Genomic DNA, 24,559 nt, shown 5'->3' on the forward strand with positions numbered 1-24,559 from the left:
CATTTTTATTGGATTAAAGACATTTTGAGCATGGCCAAGTTGTGGAGATCTTCCTTTTCTAGCTAGAGGCATATAATCTGAAGATTCTAACTCAGAATCGCTAGTACATGTTCGGTTGAGTGGAGTATTCTCACTTTTTTTGTTACATGCGTTTCACATCCATCTGTCTAGTTTACTTTTTGTTATTTGTCACGTAGATTGGAGTTCTGGACTTGCTCTTGGGATTTTTATTTTACTTTAATCTACTCTTGTTTAACCTAATTATTGAATTTTGGGTGTTGGTTCAGGTGTGGTTAAGTTTGGTCTTAGGATGGGAACTTCTTTTCATTATGGTATTTTTTGTTTTCAGATCAACCATCTCGAAAAGGAATTCATATCTTACAAGGCTCGTGCACATGCCCTTCTTCAAAAGAAAGATGCGGAGTTATCTGCAGCTAAGGACACAAATCTAATGAAAGCCCAAGAGGCTGCCATAAAGGTATATTTGCATTTATATGTGGCAATAAATTTTGTAAACATTTCTGACAACTTGAAAGTTGGTTCTCCTTTATCCTTATTTTTGTTGTTTTGTAGGAAGCTAAACGAGAGGTGGAACTTGCAACATCAGAAAGGGATAAGGCCCTTCAAGCTCTTCAGGATGCTATGATTAACCATGAGAATGAACTTGCTGCTAGGTGAAATATTTTACTTGGGATTGGTTTAGGATGCTGTTTAATTTAACTGCTTAGATTGGAATACTAGGTACTTCTTTTGTGCATCTTCGATGAACTTGTTATCATGTTGTGTTGATGCCCATTGGGATAACATTCTTAGTCATATACCATCAAAGACATCTATGGAGTTTCAGTTTGTTTATTTGCAATAGGATGTCTTAAAAATCTGTATGCAATAGCTTGAAATCGTTTGACTGCCTGTCTCTTGCACATGTCATGTTCTATACTTAGAAACGCATACGTGCTTGGTGCTTATTGCTTTGCCATTAGCACAAGAACTTCTTTGACCTCCTTCAGTGCAGAGCTCTTGCAAGTCAGATCTCACTTCTGGGGTCCAAGCTTTTCAGGTCTCAATTAAAGGTGGTTTAGCACCTATAATCTCTCGAAAAGTTCAACCGAAGATATGATAATTTCACTAGCATCCCTAGAAGTTGACAGGATTGTTTCTCCTATTTCAATAAGCAATCATGTGAAAGAATGAAAGAAATACTTGTTCTGGCCTTCCTCTTTAAGCCGCCATAAGCTCTCACCAAGAGCTAGAGAGTGAGAGAGAGATGATGTTGAAGAAGTTGAAGCCGACATGTCAATCTCATGTAGGTTATATATTGTCTTGCAAAGTACCCCTGATATTTACATGCAGAAAAGGACAATACTGCTGGGGGTTTTACACAAAACAGAAAAGGAAAGTTATATCCTATGTTACAGAGAGACGGACAAGGGTATCTATTTGTGATATGGATGCGAGTGTCAGAAACGTGAATCCCAAAAATGTCATTTAGACATGACTCATCTGTACAGTATATGTGTATGCACATATCTATACATACATAAATTGAAACTTGTGTAGTTCATATAAGAGGTGAGTTGAAGATTAACAGCGAGATGGAGATTCATGACTTGGAGAGAAAGAAACTCTAGAAGCTTTATTAGTACCTTTTATTTATAGGAATAGCGACTTATGTAAACTCTTGGTAAGAAAACAAAATAATTTTTATTTTTTATTCTAAACTATTTTTTTATTTTGAAAATAATAAAAAGAGGATTCTCAAAATTGACTTTTGAAAACATGGACAATTTTTTAAAATTGACTTTTGAAAACATGGACAATTTTTTAAAATTGACTTTTGTAAATTGGGCATTTCAAAATTGACTTACGTTATCATGGATAATTTTCTGTGTTCAATTTTTTCATATTTTGAAAATAAAAAATGAAAAAATATTTTACGATAAACGGGCATTTAAAAAATTTCTTAAACATGGATAAATTTTTGTTTTTTATTTATTTTCAAAATAAAATATTTTTCATTGAAGAATGGCATTTCTATACAAAGAAATGCAATATTCTAAAAATAAAACATGTCCAAAATAGTAGACACGCTGTAGTACCTGTGCCACTCAAATGTTGACACGTGGTCAGACCCTCGGACCCTGTCTCCAGTTTTCATAGGTTATATTCCTATAAACATGCAGATAAAGCATTTACACTCCCCCTCAAGTTGGTGAATGGGCATCATGCAAACCCAATTCGACTGTATTTATGTGTAGTCATCCTCAGGATACAGTTTTGGTGAAGAAATCTGCTTGCTGATCTTTAAATCAGACCTGTGGGGTGTAAATGACTTCACCTGACACCTTTTATCGAGTACAGCAGCATATTGACTTCAGTAACATTTTCTGCTTCCTTGTCTTACTGGATTCTTGGGTTTGTTTATAGCAGCAGAGAATGCAGCTAGATTATCTCGCACATGGTAGAAGCGATGGATTGAAATTCTGCTTCAGCAATAGAACTAGCAACAACATTTTATTTTTTGCTTTTCCATTTTACCAAGTTTACTGCAATGAAAGTCCAATATGATATGTTGCAGTCATGATGGACATGACATTCAGCCCAGTCTGCATCATTATAACTCACGATCTCAGGATTGGAGTTACTGCAAAACAAGAGACCATGGCCGATTGTGGATTTTAAATATTAAAAATTTTTAGTGACAACATCTAGATGCGTAGACCAAGGAGCAAGCATGAGCCACGCTAACAACAAAACATGATTTGTGGTTGAGTAACAGTGAGATAGATCAGTCTCTTATCACTCTCTAATAGAGTCTAATATCGTCTTGAGGGGTAGTGAGATTTGGTTTGGAGTTTGCACGTGCTGGTGTTTTCGGTGGTTGTGTGGCTAACTGTATTATCTCTTTGTGAAGATCAAGGACATATTTTCTTGATGATATGAGATCCATTTATTTGATTGAGCAACTTCAAATCCCAATAAATACTCGAATGGACACTGATATTCAAAATCGAGTTGTACTGAATAAGCCTTTAATGTGGCCATCCCTCGTGATTTATCGCCAGCCGCCACTATATCATCTTTATAAACAAGGATAATAGTGGTCCCTCTGACATGGTGAATAAACAAGCAGAGTTTGCTGCACTACGTCGGAAACCAATCGACTTTACTGCTTTGCTGAACCAGATGAACCATTCTTGAGAGATTGCTTCAGGTCATATAAGGCCTTATGCAAATGACAAATGAGCTTTGGTAGCTACAGTTTCTTGGGTTTGGATGACACTTCATGTATACTTCCTCTTCCATTTTTCCATGGAGAAGGAATTCTTCACATCAAATATGGTAGACAGGTCAATTCTTGTTGGCTGCTATAAAACTCGAACTGATCCCAATTTGACCATTAGTGCAAAGATTTCTTTGTTATCTGTAGCATATGTTTGAGTTAAGTTCTTGGCGACTCAAGTTCTATGCATTCATGCTATTGTTAGTTTTATATTTTAAGTTGTATACCCAGAGACATCCTCTAGTTTTGATCGATGAGACCGAAGCATCGTCAATACAAAGTTAGAACTTTGGAGGGATGCTCTAGAATTTAAAAGTTTTAAAATTAGCCGGACTAAGATAGAGTATATTGAATGCAAGTTTAGAAATAGTAGGAGTAGAGATGAGAAAGTAGTTAAGACTTAAGATTGACAGCTAAGAAATACCAAAAAGAGTACATTTTTAATATCTTGGGTCGATAATCCAAGAAAATGGAGGGATTGAGGAAGATGTTGTACATAGAATTAGAGCTGGGTGGACGAAGGGGAGATGTGCAACCGGAGTTTTATATGATTGCCGCATACCAGAGGAAGTTTCTATAGGATAGCTTTTAGACCAACTTTCATTTATGGGACAGAATGTTGGGTAGTCAATAAACAACATACCTATAGAATAAGTGTAGCTAAGATGAGGTTGTTGAGATGGATGAGTGGCAAGACAAGAAGGGATATAATTCGAAATGAATACATCGAGAGAACTTAGGCATAACTCCAATAGACGATAAGATAAGAAAAAATAGACTTAAGTGGGCAAGCCATGTGCAGTAGGCTCAGTACAACACTTATTAGGAGGTGTAAGTTGGTTTATGTACAAGGCTAAAAAAGGGTGGGGTAGGCTCAAAAAGGGCAAGGGGTAGGCCCAAAAGGACATGGTTGAAAATAGTGAGAAAAGATATGGGACTTATGGCCTCACTGAGAGTAAGGCCTTTGATAGAGCAGAATGGAGCCGATCCCAAATAGCTGGGAAAAAGGCTCTGATGATGAGGATACTCAGCAACATCCTACAGTCTTCTTCGTGTTCAGGTAATTAACTGGGTTCCATGTCTTATTATGTTCGAAAGCCCTTATTTCCTCCATTGGTTCTGTCCATTTCTAATAAGTTATTGCCTTTTTGAAAATTTCAGATTCTGAGCAAGAGTGAACAGAGGCAAGAACAGTTCGATAGAAAGGTCAAAAAGCAGGGTAAAATACAAAATACTCAATGGGATGAGTAACATAAGGTCTCCTTCCTAACTTTGAAAAGAAGAAAAATAATGAGGTTCTTTCCTAAGGGCAATGTGAAGCTTATTTCTAGGACACTCTGGTTGGACTTGAAAGATTTACCAGTTGTCTCCATGAATATATGAGTAGTGTGACACGACCAGAAACTAGTAAAGTTACTGTACTTCAGGCAGAAAATGGGTTACTGGGAAAATGAGACAAAAGGAATGATGGGTAGAGGAGATATATCACCAATAGATGATTGCTCCCCCTTAAACAAACTTGATGATGATTCATCAATAGTATATTAAGAGCCCAGAAAGTAGCATTTAACAGATCGAGGATTAAACGCATCTCAGCTACTTTAGGTAAATGGACAACATGTGCTACCAAAGACCCTGAGATGAATAGACCATCATTGGCAGCTTGTTTGCAATAGGTGGCATAAAATTAAGTATATGAGATGATAATCTGTTTATTAGGGAGGCGGCAATGGAGATGGCATAAACTCAGAAAGACTTTGGAACATGTATAATGAACAGGAGTAACCTAATACATCGGAAGATGTCTATTCTTTTGTTATACACTCCATTTTGTTGTGGAGTTGCTAGATAAGAAATCTGATGAATTACGCAAATTCTCTTGGAAATACAATATCATGTTCTTTTTTAAAATTGTGTGCCATTATTTGATATGAAAAGTTTAAGTTTCAAATCATACTGAGTAATGAGCATTTTCTAAAATTGCAAAATAACATGGAATATTCATCTGAATATTTTAAAGAGAAATTTTAAAAGAGGATCTAAACAAAACAAATGCAATCATCTATAAAGGAAACAAAGTACTTATAACCAGCTTGGGAAACAATTTGGGCTACTCACCTCACAATAAAGTGTATTAATTCAAAGGATTGGTTACAAGGCATTTTATTATTTTCAAAAGGAAAACAACTCAATCTAGAGAAATGACAGATTCAACATTGACGAAATTAAGTTTTGTAAATTTAAGGAAGAGGATGACAAATCACTTTCCCAGATGGAAGACCCAGCCGAAAAACAAGGCAAAATGGACACCTTCAACAAGCCACTTGCAAAAAACCAAGCTAAGTGAATAAGTTACAATCTTTTTATATAACAATTACAACCATTTCTAGCCTTGTATAACCACTGTAAATAAACTCAAATACCAACTCCTTTTAGGGCAATTACATGTAAAGCAAGACTAGCTTATGAATTACATTTTCATAGCACAAATTACATAAACTATGTCTCAAAGCTTCAATACATCATGCAACTAATCTAAACAAAATTCTAAAGAATAAAATCAACTAAACAGGGAATTAGAATGCCAAAGTAAAATTGGGAAGCCATGTTTCGAACCTCTTGTGCCGGGGCCACGCAATCCGGCCCTATAAGAACTTAATTTTGTCCTTTCAGATTGTACAAAAGTGGTTTAATCTCACAAGAGTGTCTAATACAAATGGGAAGAAGTTACACACCTTAAAATCACTTCTTAAGATCTCAACACACTGGCATTATCATCCAAAACAGAATGAAAAAGGTTTGAATCGAATCGGATAAAGAACAATAGTGTTATGGCCAAACTACACACGGTGGTCCCTCGGACCACCAAAACAGTCTTGTATGGAAAGATTAGGAACCCCCATAGGTAAAAACGTGATGAAAAAGTTCTGAAAATGGAGTGACACTCTGTGACTAAATTATTTGATGGGTTTGAAGCAAAGTAATTAATGGATACTATGCATAATCATGGATTCTCATGCATATAGGCTATAATTACGATATACCACACTATGAATAAGCATAATGAAAAAGATGATAACTTTTCTAAATTCAAAACTCCAGCAACTATAGATGCCATGGATATGATATTTTGAGAAAAGAAAATTCAATGGAGTTTACCTTGATAAATGCACACTATGGACTTAAGCATAAGAAAGGAGGACCACCATCAAGATCACCATTAATGGAACTCTAAAAGCTCTCTCTCTTCAATTTTCTCTCACAAAACCTTAGAAGAAGGAGGGTAGCAACAATTTTCCAAAAGTGGTTCAAGAGTTGAGATAGTTAGGGTTTGAGATCTCATGATGTGCTTTTATAACATGGGTGTAACTTTGGATTTTATCAACACCCTTGATGCACTAATCCAAAGGCACATGAGAGGCTAATGTACCTAGCCACCATTCCCATCCAACCACTAGGATGAAGGGATGGGATTTCACACCATTATCACTCACCCTAACCCTAAGTTATGCCACTTTACCATTTTTGTCTTTGGCCCATGTTTTTGTTCCAATTGTATCCAATATGGCCTTACAAAAATACCCTTAGTTTTTTTGTAATAATGTATTAGAGTAGATAACCACAAAGGCTAAAAGGCAAAGAAGTAATTGGCAAAGCTCACACGTGTAGATATTCTACTTTATCAAAGTCAATCACTTTGTAGATCTAAAATTTCAAACCAAAATGTCCCTTTCACACATGTGTGTGAAAATATTTTTCAACTCAAATTTGAAAATGCTTTTTCTCTTTAATATCAAATAAATAAATTAATTAAACTTCACACATGCCATGCATGACCCATGTGTGAGTTAATTAAAACATGTGATAAAAAGGGGGCCTTAATTTATAACATTATATAAAATATATAACAAGACACCATAACACAACCTTTTATAAAACAAGCAACCAAATGCCAATCTAGTCCCCCACATAGGGATCAGTGCCCAGCTGAGCGGTGACCCTAGAGTGAGGTGTGGGGTGCCATGTGGCAGCCCTATGGCCACTCGGACGCCACATGACACTACCAGATCAGGACTAAAGTGGAATTTGAGCCAAACAATATAAAAACCCTCATTTTTTATCAAATAAAATTCTGAAAAATTCTCTAAAATTTTACAATAAATATTTAAAGTATTTTTGAGCAATTATTAGGTTTTTCTCATAATTATAAAATCGGACAAAAGGTATAGTGAGATCTCAGGCTAATAACTATAAGTATCAGAGTACTCCATTGGGTTAGTCTCGAATGATGTTCCGCCGAGTCTTAGATCGACCCAATAGACCTATGTTCCATAGTCTAAAGCAGGGACACATAATTGGTCATATCAAAGCCACTGAGCCAGAACTTCCAATCATTCGGCTCTCAATGGATTACAGGTGTACCCCTGTGGGACATGATCCAACTCAATTACAGGGGTCCTCTCAAAGCACATGTGCATTGCCTCTTCCAAACTTGGATAATTCATTTGTAAGAGTGGTTTCCCGAACGAAATGAAAATGCACATGCCATGCATTGGTCTCGTATCAGGATACGGACTGATGTCCCATAAGTCTTGACCATTCCATACAAGACGAATACTCAATGAGTACTCGGGTTCTATTTTTCTCATTTGGATTCTCCAAGCCTTGACCGATTGCAGCTAAATATGAGGCTAACCTATAAAATCATGACTAGGAGGTGTCCCTCACACCTCCTTGAGAAATTGCTTTCTCAACACGTGAACTCTCGATGCCTCATGCGTACTCGGCGTAAAAGAATCTGGGCTCCATTTCGCAAGACGTCAAGATTTCAATCTCCCAATCGCTCCCACTGAATGAGAGGCTACTGGAATTTAGGCCTTGATAGGCTATATTTCCAACAATAAAGACTGTAAAAGGATGAGGAATCTGGTAGTTTACCTGCCCTATGAGATGAGGCACCAGATTCTACTGTCTAATTGTCTGGTGAGGAAGAAATGTATGAGAAAGGCATTACCTGAGGCATCCAGAGAAGGTGGTTAGAGGTGTCCTAAGAAGGCGTCCAATTCTCTTGTGCTGTTACAAGAAAAAGTGGACTAAAGATATGGGTTTCCATCAAATTATGTGACCAACACATCATGATTAAATTAGTTATATTCCACTCAGCATATGTTAATCAAGTTGATCTGGTTGCTTGATTTTAGTTTTAACATAATCCATTTTATTCCTGGAGTAACTAACTTTTAATCTTTTCAATAGTAATCTGGATCCCAGAATCGTCAAATTGGTTCAAGGAACTAGTAGTCTCAGAGACAACTGAAGATGACGTTTTTTCAGTCATAATGCATCAAAGATAAGCACACTGAATGAGAGCAGCTGCTGAAATTGTAGGAATGATACCCAAAGATTGCTTAAAAATATTTAGCAGCACTTAAGATGGTTGAAAAACTTCATATTTTGATGGAAGACCCATGGGCACTCAATTTACACTGATTATGGCTAGTAGGCAACAAGAAACCACTTGTAATTTGTGCACAAATCATCCTCACACAATATCCCAAAACAGGTTTTCACATGCCAATACAAAACTGAAACCCTAGTTTGGTTTCATGTGGTATTTCAACCTGAATCCTAGATTGGTTTCATGTGACATTTAGGGGCGTGAAGACTTAGCTTAATTGAAAGCGTGACAAGACAACATGGCAGAATGGAGAAAGGGAGGCTTCATTGAAATGTATGACAGGAAAACTGGGCAGAATGGAGAGAGCAAGAGAGGGATCTTGAAGAAGTGGAATCAAGCACCCATGCCAATGAAGCAGACATCCATATCAAATATCATTTTGGCTATATTTTGTCTTGCAAAGTACAATGTTGCCCTTGAATCTTACATAATACTCCTTTGGGTTGTAAACGAAACTGAAATGGACAGTTGTATCACTGCAAACATACATACACACACAAACTTTTGCTATAGCCTATTTCTTCCTGTCTTTTGTGCTTTTGAAAATTTTTCTTGGTTTCCAAGCTCTTCTCCCCTTTATGATTCTGCCTTGTGTTTTAAATGGATTATTTTCCATTTTTTGTAGTATATATGTTTTCGTTAATCTCAATTTTGTTAGCTTTTCAATGCCGTGATGTATTTTAGTGCAGTTTAGAGTACGTTTCAAGCTGCAAAGCAATATTCTCAAAACACTTATTTTAATTTTTCATTTTTAGAAATATAGCTCTCATCGATGCTGAACAGAGAATTAGAGACATGGCCAGGAAGCTTGATACTGCTAAATCTCAGTATCTAGTAGAAAAAGAGTCATGGCAGACCAACCTTGACAGTGTGGAAGAAACTTGGCGATGTGAGTACTCATTTGTTGACCATAGAGTTTTTCATGTTTTTTTGTTAATGTTAGATTAAGCATGTTCTTCAATTATATCTTTTGAAGTGAAATACAAGGCATTGGAAGATCAAGTCAACATGGAAGCTAGACAGGATCTACAAGAGGAGCTTGAAGAACTAAAGAAACTATATAAGAAATTGAAGGTAACCTGAAGGGTGCATATTGAAATATGCTACACCTTCCAGAGCAGAGGTCGTTTCATGTGATTTTTATTTAAACATGTAGGGAGAGCATGACTCCTTTTGCGATATGGCCAATAACATGGTTGAGGCAAAGGACAATGAGATATCCAGGCTGTTAAGCGAAAACATCACTCTTCAGCAAACTTTGGAAGCAAGACCATTGGTATTTTTCTGTCGCATAATTTGCATTTTTACTTCACCTTTATTAGGTCGATATACTGTTGGGGTTAGGAAATTACTGCTGCATTTCTGTTCTTGGGGCTCTCCCGTCTTCAATGACATTGACGTTTCCTTGAAATTTCTATTTTCTTTCTTAACTTATTTGGTGTTGCTAATTAGTTTATTATGAGCATTAAACTATGTAAATGCTAATCTCTTAAGGCTCATTGAAGGCAAAGAAATGAATAAACATGATGGAGAAACAATCCACAATGGCCCTAGATTCCAAAAACTGAACCCAGTTCTAGATGTATCATCTTTTATAAACATGCAATGCTTCAGTCGCAGGAATCATGGACAATACATGATAGATTTTTTACAACCCTCTTCGGCAAAGTTGGTCACTCCTTCCTCAGCCTCCTAGTGAGATTGAAGGAATTGTTCTGTATTACACAGAATGTTAAATCATTGAGTGCCATGCTTAATGTAACGGTGTGATTTGCAGAAGGTTGCAACCTTAAACAATAAAATTAAGGTACACCTCTAAATTTTCTCATAAATGTAACTTTGGTGTCCAAAATTCTTAAGATAGCATGAAAATCTATTTTTATCTAATTATAAAACTTTAAATATATAATATAGTTCAAATTAAGTAGATCTATAAACTTATGAAAAATGGACGGTCCAGATAATGTGTTGCACGATACACTATTTTTTAGACTTGAAATCTTTTTTTCTTTTCATATTCGTATATCTCGATGTGGAGATGATCAATTAGAGGATTTTCCAACATAAAAACAGCCTATTATGATGGATTTTTGAGGTGCACCTTAATTCTACATTTTAAGGTTGCAACCTTATATAAACTTTTTCCTAATGTAAAATAGTCATTTACTTAGCTATGATGATCATATGTCACGAAACAACCAAGGATACTCTATTCTTGAATTTTCTACTTAGAATATTGATAAAATCAAGTTATGTTTGTTTTCAATCACTGCCTTGATGCTCCAAAACAACTCTATCATACTAGCACGTCCTGGAGTGGTTATTTAGTAGCTCTTGCAGCTGATGTGAAAAGTGATAAGCTTTTAATGTTGAATCCTTTTTTGTATTTGAAAGATTGATCATTACATATTCAAGTTGTATAGAATTCCCAAGAAAATATACTATCTGGCCTGCTAATGACTTGATGCAGAAAAACCCATATTCAAGTTGCAAGTGATCCCTCGCACACCTTTTCTGTTGTACCAAACATGTTGATGAATCTTATTTTAGATATGGTTTTGTGAAATTATTTTTCACTTGGTATTATTAATGATCAATATCCTACTTAGTGGTGACGTTAGGTAATTATCAATAGACGTGATAAAAAGCCTGTGAATACCTGTGCAGAACATACAGATGCTCCTGACTCAACATGAACTGGGGAACATATGGATCAACCTGCCACAGTCAGCAGTCACTAGGAATATTCAATCACCATACATCCTTAGGAAATATTTGAAGTTCTAAAATGTATTTCTTAGAATTGCTCCATTAATGTTTCCTTTAGAAAAGTGCCTATTTCATCAATATGAGGGTTAGTTCTGTAATTTGTTATCAAGATAGATTTGGCAAAAAGAGGGGTTCTTTTACCTGTTAGAGAGGTAGGGTAAAGAACAATATAAACAATAATTGGAAGAAAAGTTCCCCAGTCGTTCATTCAAGATCTCCTCCAAAACCTATCTGACTACACTCTTTGTGTGCTAGATATTATCCATATTCAGGGTGGCAAAACCTTTCAGATTTAAAATGTTGTGGTTGGACGACAAGCAACTACTTAGCTTTGTCCCCTAATGGTGGTCAACTTTCGAGTTTTGTGGCTGGGTCAGGCTATGCAAGAAGCTCCAGCTCCTAGAGGGTAGATTGGGATTTGAGTGGCAAGTTTCAAATTGGGAAGGATTCCTCCTTATTGACATTGAGGAGCTGGTACTCATGGAGGGATCCAGAGATATCTTTTTGATGCAGGGAAAAAATAGTAACAGGAAAATAAAAATAAAATAATTTTTTTTTTGAGAGATTATACCCTCTTTCTAGGTTTGCAAGGGAGTCCACTTGAAGATCTTTTTACAACATCAAACTTTTTACTCAATCACCAATCACTCTGTTTACAAAGAGGGTGTATTTTCCTTTAAATACAATTAAAGAAATAATAAATAAAATAAAACAAACCCACAAATCTCTCTCTCTTTCTCTCTCTCTCTCTCTCCTACCTACTTTTCCGATTTTTTCTCGCCTCAATCCCACCCATGTTTTTTCTTATCTCTATCTCTCTTTCCTTCTCAAGTAAGTCTCTCTAAAATTTCTGCCAAATAATCTCTCTTTAGATTTAGGAAATATCCAACTTGACTTCTCCTTATCCTCATGCACCACCTCCTCCCATATCCATGATAAACTTCCCAAAAACAAACAAGTAACTTAAAATTTTAAATTAAATATCCTTTATACCCCACAAATCTCTACAACAAAAAAATTACAAAAATAACCCTAAAGAAGACTTAAAACCCAGCCTAAATCTAAATATCTAACAATAGTAAAATTTTTTTTAAAAAAAAATAGAAAACTCACTGCTTCACTTGTTGATGAAAGTTGCCTTGAGGCTAAAGGCGAGTTCTGTTTGGTCTTAATAAGAAACGATCTTTTGGTGCCAAGTATCCCAAGTAAAATAACTTAATGAAGGAGATGGTAAAACGGGTATTTTCCACAAGATTGCAAATTGTAGAAGAAGAGCCAACACCACAGTCCAGATTAGAGAATGTGATCAAGTCTTTGATGATCCCAGCAAGTGTCCTCTGTGGATTTGAGCTACTTCAGTGGACCTTTCTCCAGGCATGCCCAGGTGAGGACTAGGTCCACAATTGCGCTTGTAACTGTTCCCAGAGATACGATGGAGTAGTTCGAATGACCGTTTTCTTAGGAAGAGATTCAAAAGGCTATTACTGACCTTGGTTAGGATAAGGCTCTTGGCTTGGATGGTTTCTGGTTGCCTTATCCTAATCTTTCTGGGAGGGTGGGACGCTCTCAGACTAGACATCCTTGCACTCTCTAGAGCAGTGGTTTAAAAAAAGGATCGGTGCCCCCGATCGGGCACCCTAAAAACCCATTCGAATCGGTGAATCGGCGTTTCAAATCGGGAATCAGTCAGATTCGACCTTAAAAAAAATCCAAAAAATTTATTAAAAATCATTATAAATATTGCTTTTTAAGAATCCAATAAAAAATGGGGGTACTACATTATGAACTTTCATTTTTTTCATCAATATGCGAATATTGAGATGTTCTTTCCCTGTTTGAATAAATTTCAAATTTGTCTTATAATATCATTTAATTTTTTTTAAAAAATTATTTACAGCTATAATAAAAATAATACTAATTCATTATATAGTTTATAATGTAAATAAATAAACAAATAAAATACAAGATTTGGTTATCAATGTATAATTATTAATAATAAACAAAGGTGTGACCTTTACAAATAAATACATCTACAAAAGTATATAATTTAGAAACATAAATTTGTAATTATATTGTAATAAAATTAAAAATATGTATAACTATCATACTTGCAATGTGGGATAATTGGCAAAGCAACTTTAAAATAGATTTTAAAGTGGTTTGGGCTAGGATTATTATTTTTATTTTAAAATGTCCCATAAACTAGTAATTTTTTTAATGGTCAATAAACTAGTATTAATATTATTTTTGATTGTTCTAACATTAATAATTTTTTCGATGAGTGTAAATTATGGGTATAACGTTAATGAGTGATAACGTTATTAACTTTTTCGAGCTATTAACGACACGTTAATAACTTTAATGTTAATGAATTACACGTTATACCCATTAACGTTATAATAAAGCAAATTTTTTTTTATTAATGACACGTTAATAACTTTGATCTTAATAACTAATAACTCATTAACGTTAATGAGTGATAATGTTATTAACGACACATTAATAACTTTGTCGATGAGTGTAATTGGACTACACGTTATACCTATTTGCAAGTCGATGAGTGATAAAAAGCATTGGCCCCACATCGAAAAGATGAGGGAGCACTACACCGCATAAAAGACATCGCACAAGGACGGCAGTTGAAATGTTATGCATAGGGGGCCAGGACCACTGAGGCTTAGAAGATGGCAGACATGAAAAAGTAAGCGAGGTTAGTTTCGTTCACATGTAACCATGCATTAAAAGCGACGTGTGTAACCATGCATTAAAAGCGAGGACGATGCATTAAAAGCGAGGTTAGGTTTGCCACGTGTAACGATGCCTCTAACGGTGAAAAGAAAACCCGATCTCAATTAAAAAAAATAAAAAAGAAATGGAACCGCCCTATAGCACCGATACCCGATCTGGTGCGATATCACCGATACCCGATCCGGATCGCCTGATTCCGGATCGGTTCGGCGATTTTTCAAACATTGCTCTAGAGTTCTACATTAGGGAGAGTATACATCAAGGTTTGAATGCCTACTTGTGTTGCCTTAGTCCAAAGTTCTAAGGGGCTAATGAGTTGAAGGATTTTAGACTCATAAGTCTTCTAAATAGTATCCGCCAGATTTTGTTAGAAGTTATAACTTCTAGACTGAGAAAGTTCCCACGTTTATCATGTACCCAATCCAGGGTGCTTCTGTGAAGGATAGTAAAATTTTGGTGGGGCATTGATAGCCCACTAGTGTATCCATAACCAAGCAAATATTGCTGGCCTCATTTTTAAAGTTAGTCCAGGAGAAAGCGTATGACAATATGGAGTGACATTCTGAATCAGGTATTGTATCGAATGGTTTTTTGGTGTAAAATTGAGGAATCCAATCTCAGCATGCCGGGTCTCCATACTTCTCAGTGCTCGTCAACGCCTACCCTAAAGGTTTCTTTTCCCTCAAAGTTGGACCATAACCGAGGAGCCATTTTTCTCCCATATCTCTTTTCTATAGTTGGAGATAATTTCAGTTAGCCGTATTCAATTTATACAATCACAATCTATTGTGTGGTTTTTCTGGTGGGAATCCAATGCCCTGGCGGACCACCTCGCTCAGGATGGAGCTCACACCAGTGTCACCTGACCTTTTGAGTCTTTATTTTTTGTACCTAAATACTTTTGTTTGTAATGCCTGGGTTAACTTTTATAATGTAACCCCATTTTTTGTATGGGGCTGCCATTCGGTGGTAGGCCTATTTTTGGCTAAAGCTCCTGCTTGTGGGTGATCTCTAGGCTCTCCTGTAACCCCATCTTATCAATAGAACAGTTAACAATTTTTTGTAAAAAAAGAATCTATCGCGTGGTTTTTCGTCTTGCTTAGGGACCTGGGTAGACTTCCATTTGCAGAATGCCGATGACACCCTTGTGCTTTGGAATGTAGTGCCTCAGCAAGTGGATTCTCTTTGGTTATTCCTTCTGACATTTTGAGCTGTCTACCGACCTGAACATAAAGTTTTGAAGTCTAAAATGATGGGAGTGTGCCTGAACTGGCCGAGGATAGGAGAATGGGATATGAATGGAACCTCTGCCCAATAAGGACCTCGGACTGCCACTTTCTTATGTAAACCCAGAAAACAAAATGGGATAGAGATGTCTGAGAGGAGGTTGACAGATTGGATAGCAAGGTTCCTGGCCTCGGGGGCAGGATCGCACTCATAAAGGCCACCCTGTCCAATATCCAGTCTTTCACATGTTGCCTTTTAAGATGCCCATGTTCATCCTTAAGCAATTACAAGTTTCATGAAAAACTTCCTTTGTTTACGCTTAGGGAGGTTGCATAGATTCCACTTAGACAGCCGGGATCAAGGGTGGAAACCTAGGAAGGTTTCATAGAAATTCGGAATATGTCGAAGATTGTAATGCTGTCCTTCTGTGCAAATGATGGTGGTGGTGGTGGTTTGCTACCCAAAATGGTCCCTTGGCAGCAAGTTATCAAAGGAAAGTACGGCTTAGAGGATTTGGGTTGGCTTCCCAAGGCAACTACGAGTGGCGCAGTGGCTAGTGCATGGATGGGGATTTCCTCAATCCCTAGGGACTTTACCTCAAGAACACATTTTTTTCTGAAATCAGGGGGCAGGATCCGGCTATGGCGAGACCTATGGAATGGGAATTCTACTCTGGTATTTCAGTTGCCGAACTTTTTGTTTTTTGGTTTTTGTTTTATTATTTATTTTTATTTTTTGGAAAAATTGATGATAAGCTTGTATTACTTTATAAAAACTGCAACGCAGGGATTGGTGCCTACTAACGGGCCCAACTTTTGAGAAACTTATACAAAAAATGGTGCTCAGGAAGAGCACTGGGCTAAAACCAACATGCCAAAAAGGTGGTACCAAGCTCAAAAAGTTGCTGTGACCGTTCCTGCGATCTGTCCAGAAGCAAATGCTTTTGCCAATGTGTCGACTCCAAAGTTGGTCTTATGCCATGTGTGTCAAAAGGAGATGCAGATATGCCTTCTAAGGAAGGAAATTTGCTTGAAGATGTTCTCTAAATGCCAGGGGCAGATCGAAGTCCTCTACCCAGGAGATAACAGATTTAGAATCTCCTTCTACAACCAAGAAGTCCCCCCAATCATGGTTTAATTTCTTGATGGCTTCCAAAAAGTCGCTTCCACCATGGCTGAATCAGTAATGCCAATGTAACCAAGTATGAGAGGAGAGAAATCAAGTTAACTATCAGAATTCAGAATGCCCAGATTTTGTAGGGTATTGAAGTGCTTGGATGAGAAGTTCGTGCGGGTCAATGTGTGGTCCCCAACTTTTAGGAAGTATCTATTTGACTCGGAGATCCAAGCTTTGTCAGCCTTTTTTGACAGCCTAAAAAAAATGGTGTGCACCTTGGAGGAGCAGCAATTAAAATGGTTTGGTCCCCTTCCCCATCTGGTAGTGTTTCAGTCTAATCCATGCACAGCACCCTAAACCCATCCAACTGTGTGCGTGTCATAGATTGCAAAGCTTGGTACACTTCTATTCCCCCAAACACAGGTCTTTAACTGGCTGGTCCTCTCTAAGAAAGGCACCTAACCATCAACAAAATCCAAAGGATAGGGGTACCACTGCCCAATTGCTGCATTATGTGTAAGAAAGAGGAAGAATCCATTGACCACCTATTTCTCCATTTCCTTGTCTCTGCTTAGATTTGGGTGTGCCTTTCATTGGGAATGGGTGGGGCCTGAGAGTATACAGCAATTAGTGGGGTTACCATTCTCCACCATTCCCAGCTGCCAGTCTCATCTCTGATAAGCAACTTTACCGGCCATGTTGTTGTCAATATAGCTGGGGGAGGAACTCCGGAATATTTGAGAGAAAGAAAGAACAGTAGGGGCCCTTAATTGAAAAGGGCAAACCTAGAGCCATGTTTTGGGCCAGAAATTCCTTGGCTTGTCCTCAGTTTTTTCCTAAAACTGGAGTCACATTCTAAAGGCTTGGCTCATGGTGATTGCTAGATTACACCTGTGACCACCTCCAATCAAGGGATTCATTGAGCTCAAACAGGTGCTCCCTTGGTAATTCGGGGCAGCAGGGCATGTGTGATGTCGCTAGAATTAGATCTTAAGACTACTGTCCTGTTTGGGGTTCATTGATACAACTACTGTCCTTTTTGGGGTCCATTGATATGGCTAACTCAAATATGATAGATGATAGGTTGCTGCTGGAAGGCCATCTGTTGTTTGACCTCAATTTGGGTTCTGCCCTCAAAGTAGAGGCTGTTCCATCAATGTCATCAGATGGGCCTTTAAGCAGTACCCTTGCTCTTGTTATCCAGAACAAATTTCCAACCCATGTCTTGGAGATTTCTAACTTCCTACAGATCACGTTTGAGCATGTTTTGCATGTGTAAGCCATGTCACAGATACACTGGCAAATAACTGAACAGCAATCACTAGTTTCTAGGTATCTGGTTCTCAGTCCTGATTAGGACCTTTTGCGAAGCATTTTGTACATGTTCTGTTTGCAGCCTGGTGGCCCATTTTGCAAAGCTGGTGATTTTTCGCCACCATATAGATCTTTATCAATATACAATCAACTTTTTCTAAAAAGAGAAAACATTTCGAGAATGAAATACTTCCTTTAAAAGCACAATCCCTTGGATTTGTCTCTCATGGAAGCTCACACATTGAAACATCCTTCCTTACTACTTAGAGTTGAAGAAAATGCTCTATATTGAAGAGCTATCCGTATTGGCTCCATTGCCCTGAGTGCTTCTATTTTGATGGGGAAAATATCTATGGAATAAAGGAAACTAAGTGAACCATATCTTCCTAATAATTTTATCCTTCTATGTAAATGTTTGGTTAGTAAACCAGATCGTGTGATTTCTATATTACTATCTGAATGAGAGAAATTCCTTCACTATTTTTAATTTTAGCTAAGCCAATCTCTGTGAAGTTATTGAACTTAGTGGTTTGTGTACACTTGTATAAACGTTCATTAAATTTTTTATTACTAGTTTCCATTCAGTAAACTTCTAATTTCAAACTTGTGAAGGGTATTCCCCCATTAATTTGAATGCAAATACTAATGTTGTAGTCAAGCTGAAGTATGGCTTGAAGTTCTTAAAATATGAGAATTTTGGAATTTCTGTTGCATTTATTACTAACGCAGCATATGACTCAATACGCATCTACATGTAGCACGTAATATTTAATTGGAGATCTTGATCTCCAAACATCAACAATTATAATTTTTAGCAATGTAAGTGCTTGGTGACAAGAAAAAGTTCTCAACTTTCTTATATTTATATAGTGTTTAGCAATTAAATAACCTCCTGATTGTTTCAGGTACAGTACAAGGACAACCATAGAAACATAGGTATGGAGGAGCTTTCTTACAGTCTTGTTGTATGATATAAGTTAGCATACTTCATTATCCTTTGACAGAATCATTTATGCAATCTAGATTTCAACAATCGTTCTTATTTAACGGGTATATTCTAGATTCATTGAAGCAGGACGTTCAAGTTTCTACTACATCAACTGCAGAACAACAAATTCTGGTACGGATCTTTTGTCATTATCTTGCTTGACGATTTTAATCTGGTGTCACTTTATGCTTAAGAATTTTTAGTTCTCTATATTCAGTTTTTTTTTTATTCCTCTTCCAATTCCTTTATCAGCATTGGGCTTGGCTGAAAATGCAGATCAATGAGTGGTTACTCTTCTTTTAAAATGAGTTCTCCCTTTTAGCGTAAAATTTCAAGTACTGGACAAAGTACTAAATGCTTGACACGATTTGGTCGTTCGGATTTTTGTTATCTGTTTTTGAAGGTTCTCTTGCATGTTGAGCATCAAGACATTTGAAAATTTTCATATTCCAAGGAAACTAGTTCAAAACATCTCTACTATCAAAAAGCTATCCTATTAATATTCTGAATTTCAGATTTTGGCTCGGCAACAAGCTCACAGAGAGGAGGAGCTTGCACAATGTCAACGCCACATCTTAGCACTTCAAGTAACTCCCTTTCTTTTGATATTTCAAGTCCCCCACCCCCCCAAACACAAACCCCCACGAACATGCACACACACACACACAAAGGAACACAGTTGTTGGAGAGAAGCAAAGACACATATTGTGTACGTTTCTTCTCATATTTAAACCTGACAGGAAGAGATTGATGAGCTCGAACATGAAAATCGCCTCCACAATCAGCAGGTAAGAGATGCATTATTTATAACAGCTCGCAATTCTAAGATTGAATTATTCTAGGTTAACTTTCTGAAAAAATAGATTGAATTATTCTATACATCTCTTCCCCATTGGATATTATTTACAGATTCAGAAAATTTTTGTGTACTTTCTATGGGGTGATTTACTACATTATTTTCATATCTTTTGACTTGATTCATTTCTGGCGTAGCTCACTTTAGAAATACTATTTGAATGCATGTGCTTTGCACATGTATTAAATGCATTAAGCATCAAAAGAAAATGTAAATTAATTTATGTTCAGAATAGAAAAATCACCGAACACATGAAAGAAGACAATGAGTAATGGAATACATGAGATCTCAAATTCATTCTTTAAAAGGCTCCTCTTATTAAGGTCATCCTAATAAAATTACTAAAATATTATGGATTTTAAAAGCTCAAATATATGACCTCATAAACAAAAGCAAAATGACTATTAGTTCAATCTAATTGGAGAAAGTTGTTTCGGAATTGATAAAAAGTGAAGCTGTGACCCAAAAAACAAAAACCTCTAGAAAATGCATTTTTGAAGCCAGAAACCCTGATAATGGCCTGAAAATCCATTTCTACCTCTGATTATGGAATTTGAGGCTCTAAAAAAGGAGCAAAAATGGTGGATTTGTGGACATTTGAAAAGGAATGGTTTTGATTTTGTGTTGCAAAGATACACTATTCTTCGGGTTTGAAATCCCCTAACCCACCCACCACCCCCCCCCCCCCACACCCCTTTTTTTTTTTTTTTTTTTTTTTTCTAGAACCCATAAGTCAAGATGATCAAGCTCAAGATTTTCTGATTCTAAAAACAACTCTCCCCTGTGAGAAATTTACCAAAAACAATGATTTTTAGGGCTTTAAATCCTTTTGGGATTTTTATTGGATTGTTTCTCTTTTGAGAGATACTTTTTATAAAGGATTATATATATAAGAAAAGTATACCAAGAGTCCATTTACTTTTAGTGCAAGGAGGTCACAACCATTTTTGTCCATCAAATTTCAAATCAAATGGTTATAATTGTACTTGGGACTAAACTCAAAGCCCGATAATTTTTTTTTTGAACTTCATGACACACCCCAAGCCATCCAATTGGATATCTAATGGTTAGGATTAATTGTGACCTCCTTATACTAAAGATAAATGGTCTCATAGTACACAATCCCATATATATATATATATATATATATAGAGAGAGAGAGAGAGAGAGAGAGAGACTTCTCAACAAGAGGAAACCCCTTCGATGAATAAGTAGTGAGATGGATTAGTAACCATTGATGCAGGAAGCTATGTTGAAGGCCGAGTTGCGGAACATGGAACGAGCGCAGAAGCGTGAAGGGGTGGACATGACGTATCTCAAAAATGTGGTCCTCAAACTTCTCGAAACTGGTATGCTCAATACAATTTTGGATATGCTACAGGCATGAAACACAACAAGAACAATTCACCTTGATGGTCTTTTTCATCTGCAGGGGAGGTGGAGGCTCTTCTCCCTGTTGTAGCAACACTATTACAGTTCAGCCCTGAGGAGGTCTTTCTCCGTGTGTGTGTGTGTGTGCGCACTCACGAGCATGTGCAAAAGGACTCATTACTTGCATGTGGAGGCATTGCCACATGGACAAGCACCCAAACGGCACACATGGAAAATATATGAATTGAACTAATTCAAATCCCGCATCTGTGCACATGTTATTTCATGAATTTAATGCATGCATTTATCTTTTTGGCTATTAGTTATTTATTTATTTTTAATATTTTACTTTTACATTTTATGCATAGGAATGAAGGGCCTAGAAGATTTTAATCAAGTAGACAATGTTTGAAAAAGTCGTATTCCATTCTCAGTGTCATGTGCGAAAATATATTTCCTCTGGTGGAAGTCAGAGAGAGAAGAATGATTATATATATTTAAGGAAATGTATATCATGAGATCATTTAGTTTTGAAATAAGGAGATCACAATTATTATTGACCCTTAGATGCAAAATCAGGTGGCTGCGGATGGGTCATTAATTGTGCAAAAAAATGCAAAAGAAAAATTCTTGACTATCCACATTTTAATACGTAGGATTTTTCATTCAGTGGATAAGAGTGATTGTGACTTCTTGTACTAAAAGTGAATGGTCTTGTAGTGTAAAATCCTATATTTTTAATGTTATAAACACTAACATAGGTGTTTTCCCACTCCTATGTCTTATAATGTTTTGCAAAGCATAGCTATAAGCAGCTGCTAGGACGGTGTGGTGAGGTATTGGGGTTTGCCTGTAACTGTTTTTTGTGGGGTCTATGCGTGCGTGAGAGAGAGAGAGAGAGAGAGAGAGAGAGAGCATTCTTGATTGGTCAGCACATGGCTTTCGACATTCTGTATTAATATTGCTTGTTTATCACATCTTTCAGATTAGAAAGTGTCAAGAAGCTTCCCGCATCTCATCTGATGTTTCAACGACCACTACCCCGACTGTTGTTGATGGTGCCTCTTCCAGTCCTTTCTCTCTCTTCTCAAAGTTCTCATTCTCTTAACAATGGTTGCTGTATCAGAATCCACACTCCCAATCTGACTAAGAGCAGGACCAATTCATGGTCTCATTTCCTCGTGAATTAGCCAAATTCACCGACAAAGTAGAAGAGATGGAAAATCCATGACGTCGTACAGAGTATGCCTTGTAACAATGGCATATTGTGGTCAACCGGAATTCCCCATTATTATATGAAGCTGGTGTGCGGTATCTGCAAATACACATGATAGTGAGTACCGATTCTTTTAACTCAAGTAAGGCTTTTATAAATGAGATCAATGGAAAGCAATTGTCGAGAGAGCCTTCCCCTCGCAGGGTTTTCATTTGGGTCGATGTGGTGAAGTGTGCGTTTTATGGAAGACACTCTAATTTGTAAGAAATTGAAGGATTTTATTCCTTTTGTTTCAGGGGTTTAGTCACCCTGCCATTTTTTCATTACTGGATGGAAAGGGTGTGTTTGTTAATGAGACAATGGTACAATATGTGTCTGTGTTAGTCTCCCTCTTGATGGCTCTCACATTAAGGCCATCTCTCTCTCTCTCTCTCTGCGCTAAGGAATAGATAGAGCCAGCCCGTGCATACTTTTATTTAGACAATAAGCCATTTATCTCTTCTCATTATTTCTATCCATATCTTTTTGGGTTTTTTTTTGGGCTTTTAAAATTTTTCACCTGAACAAATTGCTTCTTTTATCCGGTGGTTCACCCAACTAAGTCCTTATTGTGAATCAAGTGGTTCACTACAGTGAATCATCCGGTTTTTTACTACCTCGGCAATTCAAAATTTTTCTTTTGAAAAAGATCATCTTATTAAGGTTAAGTGATTCCCAAAAATTGTTATTGTGGGAGTAGATGAACAAAATGAGCGCGCATGAGCATGAGTATGAGCATAGTAAACGTGCGCTGGTGCTTCTTTTCACTAGTAGCATTGGACGTGTTGCATTATTCTTTTTTTAATTTATTTTTCAGAGCCATGTTAGGCCATACCTTTCACTCGTGTCCTTTTTGAAAATCCCTCTCTCTCTCTCTCTCTCTCTCTCTCGAACCCAAAACCTCTCTTCTGGAAACCCAAACGACTCTTAATGCGAAAGTTAATTCCGGGACCGGAATGGCTTAAAATGAGCCAAAGCATTAATAGAAGATGATATTTCCATTTTTTTGACAAAAAAAGGCTAAAAATACAATGGAATCTTTCCAAAAGAAAAAGGACAAGAAAATCCATATTCATAATCACCGAATCTAGGCGATGTTCCACCCTAATGAGCAAGGCAATTTCACCCTAAGAGAACCTGGATTGAACAAGTGGCATGGCGATAGTTTGAACTAGCCTTTATTTTTAGGGTGTGGTTCGTTTAGAGTCGAAGCTCTAAACAATCAGATTAGAGCCCACCTTCAATTAGTATCGAGAAAAGTGGTTTTAATATTGAAAATCTTTGTGATAGCTTTAAAATATACTATTAATTTTAATTATAAAATCTAAAACTTCAAAAATAGTGTAGATCGAGCAGTTCTATGAAAACTTGAAAAACTTGAAAATTGACGGTCCAAAAATGCGTTACAAGATGTACAATTTGAGGATATTTGAGCATCAAAACAACCTTTTGAGCTGGGCTCTAATTTGATTGTTTAGAGCCTCAGCTCTATATGAACTTTTCCCTCATTTTTAAGTTCTTATTTTTAAAAAATTTATATAAATACTCATAACAGATGAATTCTTTAATAAATTATTTGAAACTTTTTTTTTTGGTAAGTAAAAATTGGGGTCATGTCAGGATTTGAACTCAACAGTGTTCTTTTATGGGTATTTTGAAATCAAATCAAAAGATATAGGTAAAATATTGAATTGTTAATCTCTTATAGGAAAATTTGATAAATTTCTCTTCATTTTTTATCGACAGTTTTAATTAATCAACCTCGCCGCGAGTCGGTTAATCTGGATTCATCCAGCGACCAACTCAGTAAGCCAATCTATTTCTTTAACCCTACTCGAACTGGAAGATGTATCGTTCATGAAAATCAGAGACCTCTATTCGAGTTGCGCCACTCCAAAATGGAGATTTCGTTATCAAGGAAGGTGAGTATTAGGTTTGACAAGTACTTCAAAATCCGGATCGGGGAGGTGGCTCATCCATATCACATGGCTATGACATATTGCAGATTATCTGAAAGAATATTAAAAATATAAAAAAGTCAAACAGGGAATGCATACTAAGAGACCATCTATTTTCACTGCAAGAACGTTACAGAAATTATCTGTAGCCATTAGATTTGAAATCTAAATACTAAGAATTAAGCGAGAAATTTTTTGTTAAGCATCGTACATGAT

At 36.7% G+C, this 24,559-nt stretch overlaps 1 protein-coding gene and 1 long non-coding RNA gene across 22 annotated transcripts in view; both read left to right on the forward strand.

Moving 5' to 3' along the window:
- The window catches only part of ATGRIP (Golgi-localized GRIP domain-containing protein), a 48,907-nt gene extending 26,178 nt beyond the window's left edge, over positions 1–22,729 (forward strand). For 16 of the 21 annotated variants that reach the window (XR_016041204.1, XR_016041206.1, XR_016041205.1 and 13 more), the window contains 12 exons: positions 350–478; positions 574–674; positions 9,497–9,630; positions 9,718–9,815; positions 9,898–10,017; positions 18,821–18,851; positions 18,977–19,035; positions 19,419–19,490; positions 19,644–19,691; positions 21,003–21,108; positions 21,192–21,250; positions 22,116–22,729. Coding sequence is in view for 11 of the 21 variants with exons in the window: in XM_006828665.4 (XP_006828728.1) it covers positions 350–478; positions 574–674; positions 9,497–9,630; positions 9,718–9,815; positions 9,898–10,017; positions 18,821–18,851; positions 18,977–19,035; positions 19,419–19,490; positions 19,644–19,691; positions 21,003–21,108; positions 21,192–21,250; positions 22,116–22,238 (1,080 nt within the window). In the remaining 10 variants the exon portion in view is untranslated. Of the gene's footprint in view, positions 1–349; positions 479–573; positions 675–9,496; positions 9,631–9,717; positions 9,816–9,897; positions 10,018–18,820; positions 18,852–18,976; positions 19,036–19,418; positions 19,491–19,643; positions 19,692–21,002; positions 21,109–21,191; positions 21,667–22,115 lie in introns of those variants that run through there. The other 5 variants (XR_016041200.1, XR_016041203.1, XR_016041202.1 and 2 more) reach the window with 2 other exon arrangements.
- Positions 4,211–4,571, forward strand: LOC148780336 (uncharacterized). Its single transcript, XR_016041210.1, has 2 exons — positions 4,211–4,343; positions 4,445–4,571. It is a non-coding gene; the product is annotated as an uncharacterized LOC148780336 (long non-coding RNA).
- Positions 22,730–24,559: the final 1,830 nt, after the last annotated feature.

This window comes from Amborella trichopoda, chromosome 9 (assembly GCF_054954075.1).
Source record: "Amborella trichopoda isolate Santa Cruz 75 chromosome 9, AtrichopodaSantaCruz75HAP2 v2.0, whole genome shotgun sequence".
Classification (NCBI taxonomy): Eukaryota; Viridiplantae; Streptophyta; class Magnoliopsida; order Amborellales; family Amborellaceae; genus Amborella; species Amborella trichopoda.